At 38.9% G+C, this 27,216-nt stretch overlaps 1 protein-coding gene across 4 annotated transcripts in view; it reads right to left on the bottom strand.

The window, feature by feature from the left end:
- The window catches only part of TMLHE (trimethyllysine hydroxylase, epsilon), a 61,777-nt gene extending 35,034 nt beyond the window's left edge, over positions 1-26,743 (bottom strand). For 3 of the 4 annotated variants that reach the window (XM_081259306.1, XM_081259309.1, XM_081259307.1), the window contains exons 1-2: positions 26,609-26,743; positions 7,800-7,981 (exon numbers count right to left, since the gene is read on the bottom strand). In XM_081259306.1, coding sequence (XP_081115432.1) covers positions 7,800-7,980 — 181 coding nt within the window. In that variant the 5' untranslated portion in view covers position 7,981; positions 26,609-26,743. Of the gene's footprint in view, positions 1-7,799; positions 7,982-26,608 lie in introns of those variants that run through there. The other variant, XM_081259308.1, reaches the window with a different exon arrangement.
- Between the last annotated feature and the right edge of the window lie 473 nt (positions 26,744-27,216).

Below are 27,216 nucleotides of genomic sequence, written 5' to 3'. Positions count from 1 at the left end.
GTACTGGTCAGGCATTTTGTTAGAATGTCCCACAATTTGGGTTTATCTGATGCTTTTATCATGGTTAAAGTGGGGTTATAAGTTTTGGGGAAGATAGCCACAGGAGTGAGGTGCCCTTCTCACCATATCATATCACTGGTACATGCTATCAAAGGTAGTGTTTGCTACATTTCTCTACTTAAGTTACCCCACCCTCCTTCCATATTCTATTCTTTGGCAGCAAATCACCAAGTGCAGCCTGCATTCTAGGACTGGGGACTTAAGATCCACCTCCATAGTTGGGGGAGGAGGAATATCTACATAAATTATTTGGAATTCTTTTGTATGAAACATTTATATGTACTCTCCCCATTTATTCATTTATTTATATCAGCATGTATTCATGGATATTTATTTTATACTTTTGGTTATAATCCAATATTACATTATTTATTTTGTTGCTCAAATTGTCTCAGCTTTGGCCATTAGAAGCTATTTTAGTTAGCTCCTGTGTCCCTTTAACATTGCCTCATCATTTTTTTGAGCACTTCCTTACTTTCTGGGACTTCAAGATTCTCCAGGCTCATCTTGTATTTTCTCTGACCCAGCTCTGGAATAGTCCATTTTCCTAAGGAGCCCTTGGTTCCTTTTCTTGGAGCATGGTATTAGAAACCAAGATCTGGTTGTGTTCATTGCCACTGTGGTGTCGTTGTTTCCAGGACCTCTCAGTGGCTAGAGCTAGGAAATATATTAATCTACGTGTAAAAACGTATCTATACAGTCGACCCTTTAACAACATGGGTCCACTGCACAGGTCCACTTATACACAGAATTTTTTTTCAATAGTACATACTATGATACTACACAGTCTGTGGTTGGTTGAATCCGAGAATGCGGAAACGTGGATACAGAGCAACTGTAGCAGGGAAGAGCAAAATCAGACTCCATGGTGGATCTGTTTCTTTTATTTTAACCTTTGCTCTCCGTTGTTTTTTGTTACTATAATCACTAAAAGGATGTTGTCTATAGCTATTGGCATACATAATGGCCTACCTCGGGGAACCCTGCCCCTCTGCCTGAATGTTAAACTAAAGTGCTTTTGTTCAGCTCACAGGGCAACATCCTGACCCTGCCCACCAGTGAATGGCTGCAAGAAAGAAGAAATTAACACATCCCCTCCCCGAGGCTGGCCAAACCAGGAGATGTTTTGCAAGACTTGTGGCCTTTTTAGTTTACTTCCTCATCTCCTCCCCCTCTCTGTTCTATAAAATAAACTGGCATCCAGACCCCGATAAGATGGTACTCTAGGACGTTAATCCACCATCTTCTCGGAGGCCCGGGTTTCCAAATAAGGTCACTATTCCTTGCCTCAACACTTCATCTCCTGATTTATTGGCCTGTTGTGCAGCGAGCAGAGCGAACTTGGACTCAGAACTGTGTATACAGAGGGCAATCTACAAGTTATATGTGGATTTTTGACTGCACAGAGGGTTGGCACCCATAACTCCTGCATTGTTCAAGGGTCAACTGTAATTATTTCTGCATCTATCCATCTGTATCTATATTAGGCTAAACATGAGTTTATACTGATGTGTTCAACTATAATCCAGTACCACATGATTCATTCTAGCATTTCCCCTATACTTATGGGTAACCACACTCTCCAGACCCCTAGCAACCACTGATTTGTTTTCTGTCCCTATAGTTTTGCCTTTAACAGAATGTCATGTCATACCTTTTGACTGCTGAATAGTATTCCATTGTATGGATGTACTATAGTTTATTAATTAACCTATTGAAGGATATTTTGATAGCTTCCTACTTTTGACAATTATGAATAAAGTGGTTTTTCATGTGTGGGTTTTTGCTGTGGACATAAGTTTACAAATCTGTTGGGTAAATACCTAGGAGTGCAACTGTTGACAAGTCCATGTTTAACTTTATAAGAAACTACCAAATTTTCTTCCATAGTGGCTATACTATTTTTGTATTATTACCAGCAATGAATACAAGTTCCTATTGCTCTGCATTCTTGTCAGCATTAAGTACTGCCAGGATTTTTTTTGGATTTTAGTCATTCTAATAGGTGTATAGTGGCATCTCATTGTGGCTTTAATTTGCATTTACCTAATGAAATCATGTTGAGCATGTTTTCATATGCTTATTTGCCATACTTGTCCTCTGGTGAAGTGTCTGTTCAGATCTTTCTACCCTTTTAAAAATTGGGTTATTTGTTCTCTTACTGTTAAGTTTTAAGAGGTTTTTTCTAAAATCTGCATACAAATCTTTTCTCAAGCATGTGGTTTGTAAATATTTTCTCCACGTCTGTGTGGCTTTTCTTTTCATTCTTTTAACAGTGTCTTTCACAGGGAAAATATTTTGAATTTTGATAGAGTCCAATTTACCATTTTTTTTCCTTTATGGATTAAGCTTTTGAAGTTGCATCTAAGAACTTTTTGCTTAATCCAAGGTAACAAACATTTTCTCATACAAGTTTTATAGTTTTGCATTTTACATTTAGGCTTATGATCAACTTTGAGCTATTTTTTACACAAAGTATGAGGCAGGTGTGAACGTTTTGTTTTGTTTTGCTCTTTTGCATAGGGATATCCAACTGTTCTAATACCACCTGTTGAAAAAAACAGTCCTTTCTCCATTGAATTGACTTTGCACTTTTGTCAAAAATCAGTTTACCATATCTGTGTGGGTCTATTTCTGGGCTCTCAATTTTGTTCCATTGTTCTATGTATCTATCCTTTTGACAACACCACACTGCCTTGATTGTAGTTGATCCTTGAATAACACGGGTTTGAACTGTTTGGGTCCACTTATAAGCAGATTTTTTTCAATAGTAAATACTATAGTGCTACCTGATTTGCAGTTAAATTGATCCGTGGATGTAAAACCACATATATGAAGGAACTGTGTATATACAGAGGGCTGACTGTAAGTTACACTCAGATTTTTGACTGCTCAAAAAGTTGGCACCCTAACCCCTGTGTTGTTTGTGTCAACTGTACTAAGGTTAACTTAAGCCCTTTGACTTAACTTTTTTCCAGAAGTGTATTGGCTATTCTGATACCTTTGTCTTTCCACATACACTATTTATTTATTTATTTATTTATTTATTTATTTATTTATTTTAAAATTTTTATTTATTTTTGGCTGCGTTGGGTCTTTGTTACTGCGTGCGGGCTTTCTCTAGTTGTGGCAAGGGGGGTTACTCTTCGTTGCAGTGCACGGGCTTCTCACTGCGGTGGCTTCTTTTGTTGTGGAGCACAGGCTCTAGGTGCATGGGCTCAGTAGTTGTGAGCACGGGCTTAGTTGCTCCGCAGCGTGTGGGATCTTCCCAGACAAGGGCTCGAACCTGTGTCCCCTGCATTGGCAGGCAGATTCTTAACCACTGTGCTACCAGGGAAGCCCCCTCCACATACATTTTAGAATGGGTTTGTCAATATCTATAAAAAAGTCTGCTGGGATTTTTTGAGTGGGATTGCACTGAACCTATAGATCATACTGAGAATTCACATCTTAAAAATATTGGGTCTTCTAATCTATGAGCATGGAACGTCTTTCCAATTATTTATGTTCTTTCATTTTTTAATCAGTGTTTTGTAGTTGTCTGCACACAGATTGTGTGTGTGTGTGTGTATTTATTGCCATACCTCCCCCTCCAACCACTGCTTTCGTTGTTTACCACAAATTTTGATAAGTTCTATATTCATTTTCATTTAGTTCAAAATATTTTTAACTTTCCTTGAGACTTATTTTACTTAGACATTTTTTTGGTAGTGTATAGCTTAATTTCCAAATATTTGGGACTTTTCTGGTATAGACTTCTAGTTTTTTCTGTTATGGTCAATGTACATACTCTATATGTTTTTAGAGTCTTTAAAATTTTTGAGCTTTGTTTTATGGCCCAGAATGTGGTCCACCTTGATGAATGTTTCATTTAAACTTCAGAACAATGTGTACCTTACTGTTGTTGGATGGATTGTTCTGCAAATATCAATTGGGTCAAGCTGGTTGATGGTGCCTGCTTAATCTATCGATTACTGAGAGAGGTATTAAAACCAACTGAAATCGTGGATTTGTTTATTTCTACTTTTATCTCTGTCAGTTTTTGCTTCATGCATTTTGATGGTTTATTGTTAGGTGCTACATATTTAGGATTGTTACATGTTCTCTTGGAGAACTGACCCCTTTATCACTATGCTATGTGCCTCTTTATCCATGATAATCTTCCATGTTCTGAAGACTGTTTTGCCTGAAATTAACATAGTTACTGTTGTTTTGATTAGCATTGCATGGTGTTTCTATTTCCATCCCTTCACTTTGAATTAAAAAAAATTTAAGTAGACTATTTTTTAGAGCAGTTTTAGGTTCACAGCAAAACTGAGACAAAGGTACAGACAGCTCCATGTATCCCTTGTCCCCACATCATCCCTTAACTTTTATCCTGAGTCTTTATATTTAAAGTGCGTTTCTTTTTTTTTTTAATTGTCTCTGCTTTACAACAAAGTGAATCAGTCATACATATACATCTGTTCCCACATCCCCTCCCTCCTGCGTCTCCCTCTCTCCCACCCTCCCCATCCCACCCCTCCAGGCGGCCACAAAGCACCGAGCCGATTCCCCCGCGCCACGCGGCCACCCCCCACCATCCATCCACCCCAAGCCTGGCAGTGTATACACGTCCATGCCTCTCCCCCGCCCCGTCACAGCCCACCCCCCTCCCCATATCCCCAAGCCCACCCCCAGTAGGTCTGTGTCTTAAAGTGCGTTTCTTGTAGACAATATATAGTAGAATATTTTTTTGATCCATTTTGACAATCTTTGTATTTTGACTGGTGTGGTTAGGCAATTTATATTTGAAGAGGTTATTGATGTAGTTGACGCTAAATCTACCTTCTTGCTGTTTTCCATTTGTTGTATTTACTCCTTGTTTCCTTTCTTTTTTCCTCTTTTTCTGCCTTCTCTGATTTTCCTTGGGTATTTTTTATGATTCCATTTTATCTCATTTCTTGACTTATTATTCATACTATTTTTTAAAAACTTTTTTAGTTTTCCTAATGTTTACAATGTACATTTTAAATAATCTAAGTCCACCTTTAGATAACTCTAAAAGTGTCATCCAAAGTGGCTGTACTATTTTGCATGCCAATAGCAATGAAAAAGAGCTCTGATTCCTATTCATCCTTGGTAGAACCTGGTATTGTCAGTTCTTTTGCTTTACCTTATAATAGAATATTTCTAATTTCTCCCTCCTATCCTCTGTTACATTCTTGTCATTTGTTTCACTTTTATATGTGCTATGAACACCAAATACACTGCCATTACTATTTAAATAATTAAAATTTAGTGCAATTAAGGAGAAAAGTTTATATTTTATCTTCATTCATTTCTAACACTCTTCATTGTTTTATGTAGATCCAGGTTTCTGACTTATATCACTTTTCTTCTGCCAGAAGAAATTCCTTTACAATATTTTGAGAAGTTATATGAGAAAGTCTATTTCTCTCTCACTTTTGAAGGATTGCTGGATATAGAATCCCAGGTTGGCAGTTTTTTCTCCTTTTAATACTTTAAAATTGTCATGCCATTGTGTTCTTGCTTGTATAGTTTCTCATGAGAACTCTGCTATAATTCTTCTGTTTCTGTGTAAGTGAAGTGTTTTCTCCCCTCTGACTGCCTTCAAGATTTGCTCTTTTTTTGTTTGTTTGTTTGTTTTTTTGCGGTACGCAGGCCTCTCACTGTTGTGGCCTCTCCCGTTGCGGAGCACAGGCTCCAGATGCATAGGCTCAGCGGCCATGGCTCACAGGCCCAGCCGCTCCGTGGCATGTGGGATCATCCCAGACCGGGGCACGAACCCGTATCCCCTGCATCGGCAGGTGGACTCTCAACCACTGCGCCACCAGGGAAGCCCCTGCTCTTTGTTTTTGCTCTTTTGCCTAAGTGTGGGGTTTTGTGTGTGTGGGGGGGTTAAAAATGGATGCTAAGCTTCTCTAAGCTTCTTGGATATGTGGTTTGGTGTCCGTCACTTATTTTGGAAAGCTTTCAAAAATTATTTCTTCAAATATGTCTTCTGCTTAGTTCTTTCTTTCTTTTCTTTCTGGTATTCCATTCATGTATATGTTACAACTTTTGATATCGTTCCACACTTCCTGAATACTCTTTTTTGTTTGTTTGTTTCCACTCTCATTTTCTCTGTGCATTTCAGTCTGGGTAATTTCTATTGACCTATCTTTATATTCACTGATTCTATTCCTTGTTGTATCTTATGAGTCCATCAAAGTCATTCCTCATTTCTGTTACTGTGCTTTTGATTTCCTTTTGATTCTTTCTTATATTTTCCATCAACCTGCTGACATTATCTATCTGGTCTTTCATTTTGTCTACCTTTTCCATTAGAATCCTTAAGATATTAACCATAGTTATTTTAAATTTCCTGACTGAAAATTTCAACACCTGTGTCATATGTGAGTCTAGTTTTGATGGTGTTTTGTCTCTTCAACTTGTGTTATTTCTTGCCTTTTAGCATGTTTTGTAATTTTGTTCTTGTAGTTGACAGCCAGACATGTATAGAGCAGTAGATACTGAGGTAAATAGGAATTTATGGGTGACTATATCAATCTGGCCAAGAGTTGGGCTATGTTTGACATTTATTGTCTCTATGGGTACCAGAGGCTTTAAATTTCTCTAGTGATCTTGTTTGTATCCCCCCTCTTGGCCTTGGCCCTTCTCTTTGTGCTTCACCTCAGAGACAGTCTGTCTTTTGCAGCTGTAATCCACTGCTATTTTAACTGGAGGCTTATTAGCTGGTTGTAGTGGGGGGGAGGGGAATTCTCTAATCTTTGCATTAAGTCTAAGTCTTTGGAGTGCATAGTGGGTCTATGTTTTGGGAGTGTGGCCTTCACGGTTGTTTTTGTCCCTTTCCAGGGTGCTGTGAGTTGAACTGCATTCCACAAAAAGATATGTTGAAGTCTTAACTTCTAGTACATGTGAATGAGACGTTATTTGGAAATAGGGTCTTGGAAGATAATCAAGATAAGATGAGGTCACACTGGATTAGCGTGGGCCCTAAATCCAACAAATGGTCCCCTTATAAGGAGAGAGAAATTTGAAGACACAGAAGAGACACAGGGAAGATGATGGAGGCAGAGAGTGTAGTGATGTTGCCAAAGAACACCAAGGATTGTTGGCAACAACCAGAACCCAGAAGAGGGAAGGAAGAGTTCTCTCCTAGAGTCTTCAGAGAGGACATGGCCCTGCCAACATCTTGATTTCAGACTTCCTGCTTCTAAAACTGTGAGAAAATAAATTTCTGTTGTTTACGCCAATTAGTTTATGGTAATTTGTCACAGCAGTGCTAGGAAACTAATACACAGGGGTAAAGCTTTTTTCCCCTGTGCCACCCAATACTTTCCCTGGCTATAGAATTTCCAGTCTATGTCTTTGAAACTCTCTCCCCTTTATACTGAGGCTTTTCTTCTTTCTTTATTGTTTCTTAGATGAGACAGGGAGATAGAGTGGCTGGGGCATAGCAGACCTCCCTTTCCCTAGCTGGGATGAGATTTTCCTATTACCCTATATTAGTTTTGTCTTTCTTGCAACCTGTAAAATAATCCTGGAAATAAATGGTTAGAAGCCTTCACAACTCCACAGAAAGTACTTTCAGTCCACATGAAAAGTATCTGTCATTGCACAACAATGTAAATATACTTTGCACTACTGAAGTGTACACTTAAAATGGTTACGATATTAAATTTTGGTTTTTCTGTCACAATTAAAAATAAAGTATCTGCCTCTACACATCTTACCAAAATGATCTTCATGTTGCTGCCAAACACAATTCAGAGACTTGGAGGCTGTATGGTGCCAATGGATGGCTAATGGAAATAAGCTTTTGAAGTTGGGCTGTTGAAGGGCCCAACATGTGACTCGTCCCCTCAGCAGGTCCTGGAGCCTGTTTTGTAGATGGGACAACCTGCGGCACCACATCCTAGAAAATTTGACAATGAGAGTGTTAGTAACAATATAAAACAATGTTTATAAGGCTATAGGAATGACACTACATATCTAACTATGTAAAAGAACAGATTTTATTATCTCAACCACAGCATTAAAGGAGAAATTCTGAACAGCTAAGCATAAGTGGTTGATAACCATTACTTCTATCTTCTCACCAGCCACTCATATTATGCATTGCAATCTTGCTTCCACCCCACTATCTAACTGAAGTGGTTCTTTAGAAAATCACTAATTTTAACCTTCCAACCACATATGGAAGGATTGCTTTTTAGGGCTTATCATTCTGGGACTCTCCACTGTGACACTATTGATCATCCTCATCCTGACTCCTTGAAACTTTCTTTTCCACTGATTATATGTGATTGTGGGCAAGTTTCTTAAACTCTCAGTGTCTCTGTTTCCTGTTTTGTAAAACGAGGATGACAATAATACTTATCCCATGGGTTTAGTGTGAGGACTAAAGTACTTAGAACTTTGTTGTCACACAGTAAGTCCTATATATGTCCTATATATGATATGCTATCATTCTAATCATCATTATTATTGTGGTTATTATTAGGGATAAACTATGTCTATTGGCAAAAGTACCTGATAAACTTGCTTGGAGTTGGAGACACACTAAGTGTCATGGTTTCAGAAATATTAATAAAATAACTTCATTTGCATAAGATCTTAAAAGGAATTAATTCATCCTGTGGGAAAAGATGGAGAAACCCATGCCACTGCAGAGAAGCTGTATGGTGCTTGACATGAACCTTCTCAATAACCCCTTAAGGTCACTAAACCCGCTAAAAATGCTTATTTTGAGTGGATGCATACATGTTAAGTGTGTGGTGTAAGCTAATAAAGGGACTGATTGGTTTCATACACAAAGGCCATAGCTAGAGACATAATAGAATTTGCTGATGAATTAGGGAGGGTTCTGAAATAGGTTAGGAAATTGAGAGTTAAAGTCTAAGACAGAGGCTGGCAAACTATGGCCCATGCCTATTTTCATATGGCCACATACAGGTTTTACATTTTAAAGGACTGTAAATAAAAACAATAACATTGGACCAAGACCATATGTGGCCTGCAAAGTCTACAATATTTGCTATCTGGCTCTTCAGAGAAAAAAAATTTCTAACCCTTAGTCTAATGCTTAATTCTTAATCAAATACTCTTCTCTATTTACAATGGCTTACTCCCCACAAAAAAACACTCTTAAGCAAGTGTATTCATTCATTTCTTCATTATTTCACTTGACAAATATTACTAAGCATGTGTAAATAGGGTACTTTCTTAAGTACTAGGAATACAAATATAAATAATCAATCCCAGCCACCATTCAAGCATCTCATAATCATCTAGTATGGAAGAAAGACAACTACTACTATCTATAGTAGTTTTAAACACAGAGTACAGTGAAAAAGTGCAAAGGAGCAAGTGGTTAACTATGCCTAGGAAAACTGGGAGGACTCCATATGATCAGTGTTCTTTGTAGAAGTGCTTCATTGTTTTCTATTTACTTACAAAATAAAATTTGCTCATTGTAGAAGATGCTGGAGTAGAAGGACCCTGAGCTCATCTCCTCCCAGGGGCACACCAAAATTATGACTATTTACAGAGCAGTTACCTATGAGAATCACCTAAACACTAGCAGAAAAGACATTCTGCAACTAAAGATATAAAGGAGAAACCACAATGAGATGGGTAGGAAAAGTTGAGATGCAGTATAGTCAAGACCCATACCCCTGGGTGGGTGACCCACAAGTGGGAGGATAATTACAATTGCACAGGTTCTACCCAAGGAGTGAGGGGTCTGAGCCCCCACATCAGGCTCCCTATCCTGGTGGTCCTGCACCAGGAAGACAAGTCCCCAGAACGCTTGGCTTTGAAGGCAAGTGGGGCTTACTTTTGGGAGAGTCAGAGGGCTGTAGGAAATAGAGACTGCACCATTAAAGGGCACACACAAGCTCTCACACACTCCAGGACCCAGGGCAGAGGCAGTAATTTGAAAGGAGCCTGGGTCAGACCCACCTGCTGATCTTGGAGAGAGCTTCCTGGAGAGGCAGAAGGCCACTGCAGCTCACCCTGGGGACACAGACACTGGTGGCAGCCATTTGGGGAGCTCATTCTACCATGAGGACACTGGTGCTGGCAAGGAACATTGTGGAATCCTCCCTCTAGATTATTAGCACCAGGACCTGGACCCACTCCCAGCCTGTTAGCACTAGTACTAGACTCCAGGTCCTGACTCTGCCCACCAGTGAGGCAACACTAAGTCCAAGATCACCAGGGCCACAACCCCACTAACCAACAGGCTAACGCCAGCTCCAGGACCTACCTGGGCCACAATCCTGCCTATCAGGAGGCTGACACCAGCTTTAAGACACCATGGGCTCCTCAGCTAGCTGCCCCAGGATCCAGACCCACTCAAGAGTGGGCTGACACTAGCTTTGTAATATCAGATGCCACAGTCAGACATGTCAGGAACTGGCCCCATGCACTGACAGGCTGATGCTTGATCTGGGACAACTGGCCTTGCAACAAGCCACACTCACTGGGCTCTGCCCACCCGTGGGCCAGCACTAGCCCTGGGATTTCCTGGGGCTCTGCAGCCAGCCCTCTTGAGACCCAGTCCCAACCTCCAGTGGCCAGCAGCCTCTGTACAAGGCAGAGCCTGATAATCAGCCAGACAGGGCCTGCCATACCTACCAGACCACTCACAGTAGTCAGCCCCCCACAACAGAAGGGCCCACACAGCCCACACAGGGGGCACCCCCAGGGCATATAACTCTGGTGACCAGAGGGGAGTGCACAGCTCAGACACATAGGATGCCTCATAAAAAAAGCCACTTCTCCAAAGTTGGGAAATGTAACAACCTACCAGATACATAGAAATAAAAATAGCAAATTAGGCAAAATGAGGCAATAGAGGAATATGTTCCAAATGAAGGAACAAGATAAAATCCCAGAAGAAGAACTAAGTGGAAATAAGCAATCTACCCAATAAAGTGTTCAGGTCATGATCATAAAGATGCTCAAATAACTTGGGAGAAGACTGGACAAACACAGTGAGAACTTTAACAAAGAGTTAGACAATATAAAGAGGAACCAAGCAAAGGTGAAGAATGCAATAACTGATATTAAAAAGCATACTAGAAGGAATCAACAATAGATTACATGATACAGAGGAACAGATCAGCTAACTGGAAAACAGAGTAGTGGAAATTACTTAAGCTGAAAAAAGAAAAAAGAATTTTAAAAAATGAAGACAGTTTAAGAGACCTCTGGAACAACATCAAGTGTACTAACATTTGCATTACAGGGGTCCCAAAAGGAGAAGAGAGAAAGGGGCAGAAAACATACTGGAAGACATAATAGCTTAAAACTTCCCTAACCTGGGAAAGGAAACAGACACCCATGTCCAGGAAGCACAGAGAGTCACAAACAGGATCAACCCAAAGAGGAACACACCAAGACACACTGTAATTAAAATGGCAAAAATTAAAGATAAAGTGGGAATATTAAAAGCAGCAAGGGTAAAGCAACAAGTTACATACAAGGGAATTCCCATAAAGTTATCAACTGACTTTTCAGCAGAAACTCTGCAGGCTAGAAGGAAGTGGCACAATATATTTAAAGTGCTGAGAGTGAAAAATCTTCAACCAAGAATACTCCACGCAGCAAGGCTCTCATTCAGTTTTGATGGAGAGATCAAGTTTTACAGACAAGCAAAAGCTAAGAGGGTTCAGCACCATCAAAACAGCTTTACAAGGAATGTTAAAGGTACTTCTCTAAGTGGACTTTAGAGTTAACACCTATCCTTCTCGAATTATTCCCCAAAACTGCAGAGAAAGGAATAGCTTCCAAACTCATTCTACCAGGCCAGCATCACCCTGATACCAAACCAAAGGTATCAAAAAAAAAAAAAGAGAAAATTACAGGCCAATATCACTGATGAACATATATGCAAATTCCTCAATAAAATATTAGCAAACCAAATTCAAAAATACATTAAAAGGATCATACACCATGACCAAATGGGATTCATTCCAGGGATACAAAGATGGTTCAATATCCACAAATTAATCAGTGTGATACACCACATTAACAATTGAAGAGAAAAAAAATCACATGATCATTTCAGTAGATGAAGGAAAAGCTTTTGACAAAATTCAACATCCATTTATGATAAAAACTCTCAACAAAGTAGGTATAGAGGGAACATACCTCAACATAATAAAGGCCATATATGACAAGCCCACAGCTAACATCATATTCAATGGTGAAAAGATGAAACCATTTCCTCTAAAATCAGGAATAAGACAAGGATGCCCACTTTCATCACTTCTACTCAATATAGTATTGGAAGTTCTAGCCAGACCAATCAGACAAGAAAACAAAATAATGGAATCCAAATTGGAAAGAATGAAGTAAAACTGTCACTGTTTGCAGATGTCGTGATATTATATGTGAAGATCCTAAAGATGCCACCAAACAACTACTAGAACTCATCAATTAATTTGGTAAAGTTGCAGGATATGAAATTAATATAGAGAAATCTGTTGCATTTCTATACACTAACAATGAACTATCAGAAAGAGAAATTAAGAAAGCAATCCCATTCACAATCACATCAAGAGGAATAAGATACCTAGGAATAAATGTAACCAAAAAGTAAAAGACATGTACTCAGAAAACTGAGAAACCAATGAAAGAAATTGAAGACGACACAAATAGATGGAAAGATATACTGTGTTCTTGGATTGGAAGCATTAATATTGTTTAAATGACCATACTATCTAAGACAATCTAGTGACTCAATGCAATCCCTATCAAAACATCAGTGGTATTTTTCACAGAACTAGAATAAATAATTATAAAATTTTATGGACACACAAAAACCCAAATAGCCAAAACAATCTTGAGAAATAAGAATAAAGCTGGAGGTATCATGCCCCTGATTTCAAACTATACTATAATACTATGGTAATCAAAACAGTATGGTACTGACACAAAAACAGACACATAGATCAATGTAACAGAATAGAGAACTCAGAAATAAACCCACACTTATATGGGCAAGTAATCTACAACAAAGTAGGCAAGAATATACAATGGGTAAAAGACAGCCTCTTCAATAAATGATGTTGGAAAACCTGGATAGCTACATGCAAAAGAATCAAAAGTAGACTACTTTCTCACACCATTCACAAAAATAAACTCAAAATGGATTAAAGACTTAAATGTAAGACCTGAAACCAGAAAACTTCTAGAAGAAAACATAGGCAGTATGCGCTTTTACATTTGTCTTAGTAATTGTTTTTTGGATATGTCTCCCTAGGCAAGGGAAACAAAAGCAAAAATAAACAAATGGGATTACATCAAACTAAAAAGCTTTTGTACAGCAAAGAAAGCTATCAGCAAAATGAAAAATTTGCCTTTTGAATGAGAGAAGATCTTTGTAAATGATATATCTGATTGGTTAATATCCAAAATATACAAATAGTTCATACAATTCAACATTTAAAAAAGGAAATAACCCAATTAAAAATGGGCAGAGGACCTGAATAGACATTTTCCCAAAGAAGACATACAGATGACCAACAGGCACGTGAAAAGATGCTCAATATCATTAATCATCAAGTAAATGCAAATCAAAACCACAGTGAAATACTACTTCACACCTGTCAGTATGGCTATTATCAAAAAGCTAACAAATAACAAGTGTTGGTGAGGATGTGGAGAAAAAGGAACCCTCGTGCACTGTTGGTGGGAATGTAAATTGGTGCAGCCACTATGGAGAACAGTATAAAGTTTCCTCAAAAAATAAAAAACTGAACTACATATGATCCATCAGTTCCACTCCTGGGTATTTATATGAAGAAAGTGAAAACACTAAACTGAAAAGATATATGCACCCCTATGTTCATTGCAGCATTATTTACAGTAGCCATGATATGGAAGCAACCTAGATCCCATCAATATATGAGTGGAAAAAGAAGATGTTACACCCACACACACACACACACACACACACACACACACAGACTGGAATATTAATCAGCCATAAAAAAGAATGAAATCTTGCCATTTGTGAAAACATGGATAGACCTAGAGGGTATTATGCTAAGTAAAATACATAAGACAGAGAAAGACAAATTCTATATGATCTCACTTATATGGGGAATCTAAAAACCAAAACGAATTAACAAACATAATAAAACAGAAACAGAGTCATAGATACAGAAAACAAACAGGTGTTTGCCAGAAGGGAGAGCAGTGGGGGGAGGAAAGAAATAGATTAGGGAGATTAAGAGGTGCAAATACCCAGTTGCAAAATAAATGAGTCACCGGTATGAAATGTGCAGTGTGGGGAATATAGTTATAGCTATGTAATATCTTTGTATGGTGACAGATGGTAAGTAGAGTTATCTGGGTGATCATTTGAAAATGTATAGAAATATCAAATCACTATGCTGTGTAACAAGAACTAACATAGTGCTGTAGGTCAATTATACTTCAAAAGCAAACAAACAAACAAATAAATTCATAGAAAAGAGATCAGACCAGAGGCGGGGAGTGGAGGGAGAGGGAATTGGATGAACATGATCAAAAGGTACAAACTTCCAGTTATAAGATAAATAAATACTAGGGATGTAATGTACAACATGATAAATATAATTAACACCATTGAATGTTATACACTAAAGGTGTTAAGAGAGTAAATCCTAAGAGTTCTCATCACAAGGAAAAAGTTTTTTTCCTTTTCTTTAATTTTGTATCTGTTGAGATGGTGGATGTTCACTAAACTTATTGTGGTAATCATTTCATGATGTAAGTCAAATCATCATGTTGTACACCTTAAACTTATATAGTGCTGTATGTCAATTATATCTCAATAAAACTAGAAGAAAAAGCCACTTCCTCACTGTAAAAAGAAAAAAAAATAAAAAAGTAATCTAAACAACTGAGAAATATATAAAATAAAAAGTCAAAGCCTCCTTCCCTCATTATTTGCCATTCCCATTCCTTCAAGGAAACTCATCAACAATCAACAGTTTGGAGAACCAACCTCAAGATCACATACAGCTGAAATCTCCACAACTGCCACACATACATACAGAAATACATTTTTTTTTGTTTTGGTGAACATAGTTTTTGGATCACTTGGGTAAATGCCAGAGTGCTACTGATGTTTTACTTAACATTACTAGAATCTCTGAAACTGTCATCCAAAGTAGCTGTACTATTTTGCATTCCACCAGCAATGAATGAGAGCTCCCATTCTTCTGCATCCTTGCTAGAACTTGGTATTGTCAGTTTTTTGGATTTAGCCATTAATAGGTTTAGCAACTAATAGGTGTGCAGTAATATCTCATTGTTGTTTTAATTTGCATCTCCCTAATTATGAATGATGTGCATATTTTCATATTCTTAATTGCCACCTATATATCTTCCTTGGTCAAGTGTCTGTTCAAAGATCTTTTGCCAACTGTACATTTTTTTAAGCAAGATTTTTTTTAGAGCAGGTTTAGGTTCACAGCAAAATTGAGGGAAAGATATAGAGATTTCTCATACACCTCCTGCCCCTACGCATGCATAATCCCCACCATTATCAATATCCTCCACCACAGAGTGATACATTTGTTACAAGTGATGAACCTACATCAACACATCATTATCACCCAAAGTCCATAATTTATATTAGGGTTCACGCTGGGTGTTCTACATTCTATGGGTTTGGGTAAATGTATAATGACATGTATCCTTTATAATAACACACAGAGTATCTTCATTGTCTTAAAAATCCTCTGTGCTCTGACTATTCACCCCTCCCCCACCATGAGTTTTGATATGCAATATTTTCATTTTTCAGCCAATTAACATATTTTCTAATTTCCATTGTGATTTTTAAAATTTGACCTACAGGTTATTTAAAAGTAAACATATTTTAGAGGGATTTTCTATTTACATTTTTATTATTGTTTTCTAACTTTAGTTCATTGTGGCAAAAAAACCCCTCAGTGCAACTGTAATTTGTTGCTGTATGGCCTAGCATATCATCTATTTTTCTGTGTGCAGAAAATATATATTCTGTAGTTGTTGCATAAGGTCATCTGTATATGTCTGTCAATTAGGTTGTTTGTTAATATTATTGTTCAACTGTTCTATATACTTATTGGTTTTATTTGTCTTATGATCTGTTAGTGATTGAGGGATATGTATTAAGATCTCTGATTATGACTGAATTTATTTACTGGACATCTGTCAATTTTTGCTTTGTATATTTGGGCTGCATACAAATTAGAACAATAATTTTATCTTCTTGGTGGATGGCCTCTCTTATCATCACAAAATATCCCTTATGTCTAGTAAAGAAACCTGCCATAAAGTCTTGTTTTATAGTATTATATCTAAATCGGTCTTTTTTTGGGGGGTAGTGTTTGTGGTGTATATTTATTCCACCCTTTTGTCTCTTATAAACTGCATATATGTAGTTAGATTTTGCTTTATAACCTCATGATTTGTCATTTAATTAATGTGTGAAGCCAAATATTTGCTTTCTATTCGTCTTGCCTGTTTTGTTACCTTTCTCTCTTGCTTTGTTTTGCACTGATTAGGTAATTTGTATCATTCCATTTCCTCCTTTGTTTACTTGTTAGTTATACATTCTTTTACTGTTTTTTTAAAAGCAGTTATTCTAGGGATTATAACACGTATCTTTGATTTTTTTTAAATTATAATGTAAATTAAATAATTTATATTAACTCTATCTTCCTTCTTCAACTGCTGTTGTGTATTTTAATTATACACACACGCAAACACACACACATACATCCCACAGGGACATTCAGATCTACCCACATATTTAACCTCTCCATTGCATCCATTTTATATCTCCAAGCTTTCATTTGGGATCATTTTACTTTGTATCTCCAAGCTTTCATTTGGGATCATTTTACTTCAGCCTAAAGATCCTAAATATTTCCTTTGGTGTTTGGCGGAAGGTTCCGTAAGTTGGGACCATCTAAAAACATCTGTCTTACTATCATTTCAAAGGCTATTTTCATTGGATATAGAATTTTTGATTGGCAGTTAGTTTCTCCAGCATTTTGAAGATATTGTTCCATTATGTTCACATTGTTTGTGTTGAGAAGTTAAAGCCAATCTGATTGCTACTCCTTGTAAGGTAATACATCTTATTTCTCTAATTGCTTTTAAGATTGTTTCTTTTTCTTTATTTTTTATCAGTCTTTATTAAAATACATCTAGATGAGGTTTTCTTTATTTATTCTGCTCTGAGTTATGGCACTTTTTAAATCTGTGACTTCATGCATGATTAGATTATGTATATGGCACAACTGACATTAAGAAAGGGAGATGATCTTTGGTTGGTCTGACCTAATCCAGCAATCCCTTAAAAGGGACAGGGATCTTTCTGGTGAAAGAGACTTGAAGCAGCAGAGGAATCTGCTGTCAAAGAGATTCTCTATTGGCTTTGAAGATGGAGAGGACTATGTGGCTGATATGCAGCAAGGAAACAGCAACCTCAGTCCTACAGCCACATGGAACTGAATTCAGCCAACAATCTGAATGAGGGTGGATGTGGATTCTTAGCCAAAGCCTCCAGAAAAGAATACAGCCTACCCAACACCCCAATTTCAGCTTTAATACACTGACCAGAGAACCCAGTAATGCCATGCCTGGTCTTCTGACATACAGAACTATGAGATAATAAATGGATGTTTGTTTAAGTACTAAGTTTGTGGTAACTTGGTATGCAGCAATAGCAAAATAAAACAATACTTTGTTACTTTTGGAAAACTCTTAGTTATCATCTCTTCAAATGTTGTTTCTGTACCATTCTCTCTCTCCTCTCCTAGGACTCCTATTACAAATATATCAGATATTTACATGTACTAGATGCCAGGCATTGCTATAAGTGCTGACCCACTGCATTATATCTCTATTTGCTACCATCCCAGTCCAGACCCACCGTTATTTCTCACTCAAAGACTGCAAAAGCCTCCCAACTGATCTATCCATACACACATTTGCCCTCCCTTCAAATCATTTTTCACACTGTAGGAATAGTGAATTAAAAAATATATATTAGGGTTTCCCTGGTGGCGCAGTGGTTGAGAGTCTGCCTGCCGATGCAGGGGACACGGGTTCGTGCCCCGGTCTGGGAGGATCCCGCATGCCACGGAGTGGCTGGGCCCATGAGCCATGGCCGCTGAGCCTGCGCGTTCGGAGCCTGTGCTCTGCAACGGGAGAGACCACAGCAGTGAGAGGCCCACATACTGCAAAAAAAAAAAAAAAAAAAAAAAAAAAAAAATATATATATATATATATATATATATATATATATATATATTAGTATGTCATTCCTTTTGAATGGATCCCTAGGGCCTTCAGGGTAAAGTCCAATTTACTTATCATGTTATGTAATGCCTCCCATTACCTGATCCTGAGCTACCTCTCAGCCTCACTTCCTGTTATTTACCTTCTTGTATTTCATTGTTTATAGTTTCCCAGACCCACTATACTTTCCTAATTCTGAGACACCCATGTTCATGCTTTTTGTTCCCTCAAACTGGAAGCCGTTCCTACTCTGTCTTTTATACGTCTTTCAAGAATCAGTGGAGATATCATCTCATCTAAGAATTCTTCTTTAAAGTCACAGAATGAACTAGTAGCTTTCTTTTGTTCTCTCATTATAGTCTGTTTATGCCTCTGTTTTCCTTCTCAATATATTTTGTTGAAATTATATGTTTTTATGTCTTTCCCACCAGTAATACTTGGACACATCTCAATGTGAAGGCCTCTGGGTCATTCATGTTTGTACCCTAACAGTGTGCATGGTTTCTAGTACTTAGGAGAATTTCATAAATGTTTGTGGACATTGGATTGAATTACTTTTCTTCCAGCTTCATAGCCTCTTTAAATCTGGTAAGATGTCTGCTCTAAATCTTCAGTTAAGTAAGTAATAAAAATATTGATGATGTCAAGCCAAAGGTAGGGTTTGCAACAGGCCATCTAAAACTCTTCCTTTGCTTATGGTCTGCTATCAGCACTCTTTTAGTATGGTAATTTAATTAATTAATACATAATTGTATTAATTATATAACCCATCAACATGGATTCATAATTCTTGTTCACAAGGGTGTCATAAAAGACTTGTTAAAATCTTACTGGAAAAATACTTGAACATTGAATGTTTATATTCTGGTTAGTGGCTGATTAATAGTTGCTTAAAACTTTCCTAAAAATATCAGCAAATTGAATCGTAGCCAGGAAAAAAAAGAAAAGAAAGCAAGTTTGATATTCAAACTTTTGAACTGATTCTTAAGTTATTGTCCTTAATGCAAGCCCAGAGAGTTCAGTGGGATCTATTTGTGGGCAATGCCATCTAGCCATTCAGGGGAACCCACTTAAAACCTGGGCTTTGGGGCCTCCCTGGTGGCGCAGTGGTTGAGAGTCCGCCTGCCGATGCAGGGGATACGGGTTCGTGCCCCGGTCTGGGAGGATCCCATATGCCGCGGAGCGGCTGGGCCCGTGAGCCATGGCCGCTGGGCCTGCGCATCCGGAGCCTGTGCTCCGCAACGGGAGAGGCCACAACAGTGAGAGGCCCGCATACCGCAAAAAGAAAAAAAAAAAAAAAAAAAAAAAAAAAAAAAAAAAAAACCTGGGCTTTGGCAAGCCCTTCCACAACCGAGGTCGCCTCCACTAGAATAAAAACTGCTAATCCCCCCCCAAAAAAATCTTGCTGAAGTTTCATTCATTCATTCATTCATTCATTCAATGTATATGTTATATCTGTCTTATTTCCATAAACACCTCTAATAATCAGAAATAAAAACTAGATTTGTGTGGAACGTCTTTGTTTGTTGATAACACTGTGTAATTTTCTAAGTACTCACTTACTTGAAAATCTGTTCTAGAAGCTAACCCAGGACATATTTAGCTTATTGATTAGTAGATTGAAAACTCTTCCTCCTTTTCCTTTGGTTAGAAGTGGTAATATACTTATATAAATCCAGTGTTAAAGCACCTGTCCTTATTCTCCTTAATTCTTTTGATCATTGAGAATAGTTTAACAATATCAAGTTATAACTTATCCATCCCAGGACACATGTACTTTTTCTTTCTGAGAACGTAGTTAAAATTGTTCTTCTTGTCTTTGCAAATATGTATTTATACAAGCCTGAGGTAATTTGGGGGCTTATCCGTCCAAATACTAATCCTTTAGGCAAGTGCCACCTGTTATATTCATCCTTCTTTTCCATCTTTTATATATTATTCTTAAAAAAATAGCAACTATTAGGTCATTGTAAAACTTCCCTTGGAACCCCATAGCTTCCCTCATTTCTGCTTTAATAGAATAATTTGCTGTTTCATAGTCAAAATGATGTTTTTGAGAGCTTCCCAACCTTTAGAGTCTAAAGCCATCTTAATGTAAATTAAAGTCCAACAAGTATCAATCATAATAACAGAAACTTTTGGAGAACAGCCATAGCTAGAAATTCTAGTCAGAATAAGCAATTACATAATAGGTCAATCTGAATCTTTTCATGGTTATTACTAAGGAAGAAGCATTACCCCCTAAAAGGCTTAAAGCCAAGAGTCCATTTAGCTCCTGTCAATTTTTCCTTCCAAATGTCTCTCAGATTTGTCCTTCTCTTTCCATTCCTATAGGTGCCTTCATCACCTCATACCTGGACTACTGCCATAGACTAGATGGTTTCCTTGCCTCCATTCCATCCATATTCCAATCCACTTTCCATACTATTGCCAGATTAATCTTCTTAAAACACTTTCATCATGTCACTCTCCTGCCTGAGACCTAGCTCAAATGTCACCTTTGTAAAATCTTCCTAACTCCCCTAGGAAGAGTTAGTAGCTGCCTACCCAGTGTTTTCACAGCTCTTTGTGCATACCCTTATTAGTGCACTTACAACACATATAATAATTGCCTGTTTATTTTTCTCTTCCCATTTGCTGAAAGCTCCTTGAGGGCAGACAGAAGGATTGAGTCATCTCTTTACAATGGCTTCACATAATTGGCCCCATCTATCTTGCCCACTGCCTCAGGGCCTTCACATATGTTGTTTCCTTTGCCTACCATATTCTTCCTCTCATTTTTCCTGCACAATTCATTTAACAAATATTTATTGGGTGTCAACTATGTGCCAGGAACTATTTTAGGCACTTGGAATTTATCAGTGAACAAAACAGACAAAAATGCCTGCTTTCATGGAGCTTATCCTCTAGCGGAAGGTGGTAGACAAAGATAAACATAATAAATGAGTAAATTATATAGTATATTAGAAGGCAATAAAAGCTATATGGCAGGATAAAGGGATGTGCTGGAGGTAGTCGGACATTTAAACAGGTGATCAGGGTAGACTTTAATGAGCAAAATGACATTTGAGCAAAAAGGGAATTATTCATGAAGATATCTGATGTAAAGTAGGCCAATACGAAAGCTCTAAGCTGAGATTATCTGTCATATCTGTGTCTGTGTTTAACTAGTGCAATAATATACTGCATTACATGAGTTAAAAGAATGCTGCTTTACACCAGGACCTCAAAATTAAATGTCCACAGGGGCTAGGCAAGTAACATAAATAGGTAAAGTATAAGAGACAATAGGGGATTGTGGTAAGAGTGGTGAACTGAAGAATGCCTGATCTGTCCAAAAATCCTAGCCACTACTCAGCTCTAGCTAATTATTGCCAGACAGTCCGAATGTTGCCAGATTTGAGAGGAGCCAGAAATGCATATTATATAAGAAATCTCCCAATTTGTAATGTTGATAACTGAATTAGTTCAGGTCCTCTGAGAAGGAGATGCCATGACAGGAAGAGATGTACAAGTGGTTTATCAGGGGAAACATATGTGAGAGAAAATGGAGACAGAGTCTGAAAAGACTGGGACAGCTGTTGGGCCATGATGTAGGTCTAATCCCTGTGGAGGCGGGTAAATGCAAATCAAAACCACAAAGAGATACCACCTCACACCTGTCAGAATGGCTATTATTAAAAACATAACAAATAACAAGTGTTGGTTAGGATGTGGAGAAAAGGGAACACTTGTGCACTGTTGGTGGGAATGTAAATTGGTACAGTCACTCTGGAAAACAGTATGGAGGTTCCTTTTAAAATTAAAAATAGAACTACCATATGATCTAGCAATTTCACTTCTGGGTATATACCCTAAAAAGTGAAAGTACTAATTTGAAAAGATATGTGCACCCCTGTGTTCAATGCAGCATTGCTTACAATAGCCAAGATATGGAAGCAACCTATGTGTTCATTGATAGATGAATGCATAAAGAGATGTGGTATACACTCACACACACACGCACACACACACACACACAGGAATAATGTTCAGGCATAAAAAAAGAATGAAATCTTGCCTTTTTCAACAACATGGATGGACCTAGAGGTTATAATGCTGAGTGAAATAAGTTAAACAGAAAGAGAAATACCATGTGATTTCAGTTCTATGTGGAATCTAAAAAACAAAACAAATGAATAAACCTAACAAAACAGAAACAGGCTCATAGACACAGAGAACAAACTGGTGGTTGCCAGAGGGGAGAGAGGTAAGGGCGGAGGAGAGAAACAGGTAAGAGAGATTAAGAGGTACAAACTTCTAGTTACAAAATAAATAAATTTTGTGGATTTAATGTACACACAGGGAATATAGTAAATAACATTATAATATCTTTGTATGGTGATAGGTGGTAACTAGATTTATCATGGTGATCGTTTTGTAATGTATAGAAATATCAAATCACCACACTGTACACCTGGAAGTAACATAGTGTTGTAGGTCAATTATACTTCAATTAAAAAAAATGAAGTCAAAATGCATTAGACATAAATGTAAGATAAAACTATAAAACTTGCAGAAGAAAATATAGGAGAAAATCTTCATGACCTTGGATTAAGCAAAGTGTTCTTAACCAAAAAGTAGAATTTACAAAACAAAAATGATAAATTGAACTTAAAAAAATTCAAAACCTTTGTCTTTCAAAAGACACAATTAAAAAATGAAAAAGATAAGTCACACTGAAAAAAATATTTTCAAATCATATACCTGATAAAGGATTTGTATCTTAAATATATAAAGAATTCTTACATCTCAATAATAGGAAGGGAAAAAACCTTATTGAAAAATGGGCAAAATATTTAATAGACTTTTCTCCAAAGAACATATACAAATGGACAAGAAACAGATGAAAAGATGTTCAATATCATTATGATTAGGGAAATGCAAATCAAATTCCAAATGAGATATTACTTCACACCCACAAGGGCAGCTATAAATTTTTTTTTTTTTTTTTTTTTTTTTTTTTTTTTGCGGTACGCGGGCCTCCCACCGCTGCGGCCTCGCCCGTCGCGGAGCACAGGCTCCGGACGCGCAGGCTCAGCGGCCACGGCTCACGGGCCCAGCCGCTCCGCGGCATGCGGGATCCTCCCGGACCGGGGCACGAACCCGCGCCCCCTGCATCGGCAGGCGGACCCTCAACCACTGCGCCACCAGGGAAGCCCCTATAAATTTTTTAAAAGGAAAAATAACAAACATTGGTGAGGATGTGGAGAAATTCAACTTTTATACACTGCTGGTGGTGCATGTAAATGTAATCAATATAAAATGGTGCAGCCCCTTTGGAAAATACCTTGGCAAAAGACTAGACATACAGTTACTATATGAGCCAGCACTTCCACTCCTAGGTACCTACCCAAGAGAATCGAAAACATATGTGCAACCAAAATCTTGTGCGTAAATGTCCATACCAGCCTTATTCACAATAGCCAAAAGGTGGAAATAACCCAAATGTCCGTAAACAAAAGGTGGTATATACATATATTATATACCATTATTCGGCCATCAAAAGTAACGAAGTAGTGATTCACACTACAACATGGATGAAACTTGAAAACGTCACACTAAGTAAAAGAAGCAAGTCACCAAAGACTGCATACTATGTGATTCCATTTATGTGAAATGTCCAGAATAGGCAAATCCATAGAGACAAGAAGAAGATTAGTGGTTCCCAGGGGCTAGGGTGGTAATGGGGACTAAGTGCACATGGGCAAGAGAGAGGTGCCTTTGAGGTGATGGAAATATCTAATATTGGATTGTAGGGATGGTTGCACCACTCGATAAATTTACTAGAAATCCTTGAATGTACACATAAAATGAGTCAAATTTATGGTGTGTAAATTATATCTCGATACAAAATTTTAAAAACACTTTGGGAAGTAGAGAAAATAAAGTCTGTGTCAACTGACACAATTTATTATGGGTCCTACAGAGCTCACTGGGCTGTTGTATGTTGTTGATGTTGTCATTGTTGCCATGGTTATGGTGGTTTTCCCATGAGGGCTGAGGGTCAAGCAGGGATTTGGGTCTTTTACAATAAAAATTTTAAAAATTAACAGAAAAAGAATGTTGCTGGGTTGAAATTCTGAGTAGTAGTGGGGGCAAAGAGAAGTGGATGGGTTTAAAACAATATTCAGGATGCAGAAGTGACAAGATTTTGTACTGATTAGATATTGGGAATGGGGAAGAGTGAGGATGCCTCAGACTTAACATGCTTCAAGTTGAATTCCTGTTGTCCTCTCAAACTTACTGTCCTCCTGTGCGGCTAATCTCAGTGAGTGGATCAGCATCCTGGCACAGAGTAAGCATTCATTGATTGCCTTTGGAGTGAAAGAATGAATGAACAGAGTAAAAATAGGGCCAATGCATCCACCAGGTCCTGCCAAACAGCCAGTCCTATACTCACCCACAAGGTCAGCTCAGCAGATGTCTATCGGAATTTCCCTCTCACTCTGTTGAACATTTGGGAAATCAACAGGTCCCACACCTTGAAGAACACTCACATTCATACCGGTGGCCACTCCTTGCCTAAACCCTGCAGCTGTGGCAGAGATCAGGTTTTGCCCAAAGCCTCTCACCCTGTAAATTCTTTACACGTGGGCAATGGCAGGTACATGTACAGCCCATACAAGCATGGGGGACGTTTGGCGTTGTAGAAAGAGGTTCACAGTGGTGCCCAACTGGTGGGTCTATGTTCACTTTGGCTCCAAGCAGAAAGAGACGTTTCCCATCCGAGGGGGTTTATTAATCCAGGGCCCACCGCTCCACCCACCGCCCATCCTGGCAGGCAGAAAACACAGCTGCCAGAAACACTGCAGACAGTGAGTGATCAATTTGGATATTTTACTGCTGTTCCCAGGGTTGACAAGCAGAGATACAGAACCGCTTACGATTCCTGATATAGATACCAAAACCAGGAAGTGATGCCTCCCAGTCCACCCTTCCCAGAAATAGAGGATGAGGTGGGACACGCAAAAGACGCCCCCAGACTCAACTGACAAATTGAAAATTCCCTTCATCATACTGGTTATGGGATAAAGTATAACCTCTTTAAGTATCATGATACATAAGCACATTTACCTCTCATGGTTGTGAAGATTACAGTGTTTTGCATAATATATGGTTGCCGTTATCATTATCACCAGTTCCTTAATGAGGAAGAATCAGAATGACAGCACAATGTCCTTCCATAGTGTTTCTAATTCTTTGCCTTTATAGTTAAGTTAATGTAAAATAAAGTGTAATTTTTACTACGGTGTTTCCTGAAAGTGCAATACCAAGCTAAGAGGCAACCCTAAAAGACTGCTGTATGGGAAGGGAATATGGAAGTATTCCCACACATGGGAGCTCAAGTTTGTCTTTCAGTGCTTGAGTATATAGTTAAGTCACCAAGTCTTTTATGATTAGACTTTCATCAGGCAGTGTACTATGCTCATTCAACCCATAAGGTTTTGGTCAATCATCTGTCCTCTGGTTAAAATCTTTAATGGTAAGGCATTCAGAAGCGCATTCTTGAGTTAACATTCAACCAAGGCATTGAATGAATGTTGTTTCCAGTTTTCAGGGCAGTCAGTAAAGTAAGTAAGCCTAAATAGGCTTTTCAGAGTTGTTTTCAGAACAGAGAAAGAGCTGCCTTGCCTAGCTTCCCCAATGCCCTGCCCTGCTACTCCTGACTCTTGCTAGGTTTCCTGCTCAGGAGGGGCAGAGAAAGGGTAAAATCTGGGCAGAAAACATTACCAAGAAAGAAAGTCAGTGCTGCAAGCTCTTGCAGACAGCCGAGTTCCACCTTCCACTGCACTGCCCGGCAAAGTGAAGCAGGGAGAGGGTAGGGACTCGCCGAAAGCTAGACACAGTCAATGACAGACCCAGGACAGGGAAGTCCGATCGAGTTTGAGACAATGTACTCTGGGCGTCAGTCCCAGCGCAAGGTTGCTCCAGCTCTTCCAGCTCTTCCCAAGCACTAGGCCCATCTGACCCCGCGCTGATCTCCGGGCGGGCTGTGTTTCGCGCAGCTGGCACAAACCGTGACGAGAGCCCTGCGGCAAGGCACAAGTGGCCTTCTCCTCTGCCAGGGTAAAGGTGAGTACCAACACCCCGAGGCCGAGCAGCCGCCTCTCACTGCGCCAGGCCTGAAAGCCAGCGGCTGGGCAGATCCACTCATCGCACCCACCCAGAACACCCCTTCGCCGATCCACAGGGCGTCACCCACCTGTGCCGGAGGTCGCGACTCCCAATTCAGCAAAGCGGGAGGAGCTGCAAGCAAAGAGAACCTCGGAAGGCAGCCCTGCGCCCGCCTTTTGCTTTTTGCCCTGAAACTGTCGGCTCCGCGCTCCCCTCCCCCAGCGCGCTCGGACCCAGCGCTTAGCCTGGAGGCCCCGCCCCGCTCCTTCCGGCCATGCAGGGTGGGGGCCTCGCGCGTCTGGGACCAAGCAGGCTGCGGAGCGTGCTAGAGCCTCTGATGCAACAGGGCTGAGCTGAGCCGCTCTGGTTGATTGCCTTCACTTAGCAGATTTGGAACCACAGCCGCAGACGGGAGGATAGATAGACCTATAAAAGTATGCGTGTAAAACCTAGGTCGCCTTGCTTGCCGTTTCAGGACTCCTCCCAGTACGCTCCTATTTATGGTAGTTTATCGAGGGTCGCTGGAACTTAAATTCTTCCAATATCCCTCCACCACTTTCTTGAACTTATATCGCATACCACTCCACTGCTGGACTCCCACCAATTTACTTGAGCACCTTGAATCCAAGGTCCAGGTACCTTGTTAAGTACATTGAGCACTAGAATGGAACGAGCCGCTAAGAGTTCATATCTTGT

This window comes from Mesoplodon bidens (assembly GCF_964165515.1).
Source record: "Mesoplodon bidens genome assembly, contig: HAP1_SCAFFOLD_159, whole genome shotgun sequence".
Taxonomy (NCBI): Eukaryota; Metazoa; Chordata; class Mammalia; order Artiodactyla; family Ziphiidae; genus Mesoplodon; species Mesoplodon bidens.
The sequence above is the reverse complement of the archived record's forward strand: the minus strand, read 5'-3'. Positions and strand labels throughout refer to the sequence as shown.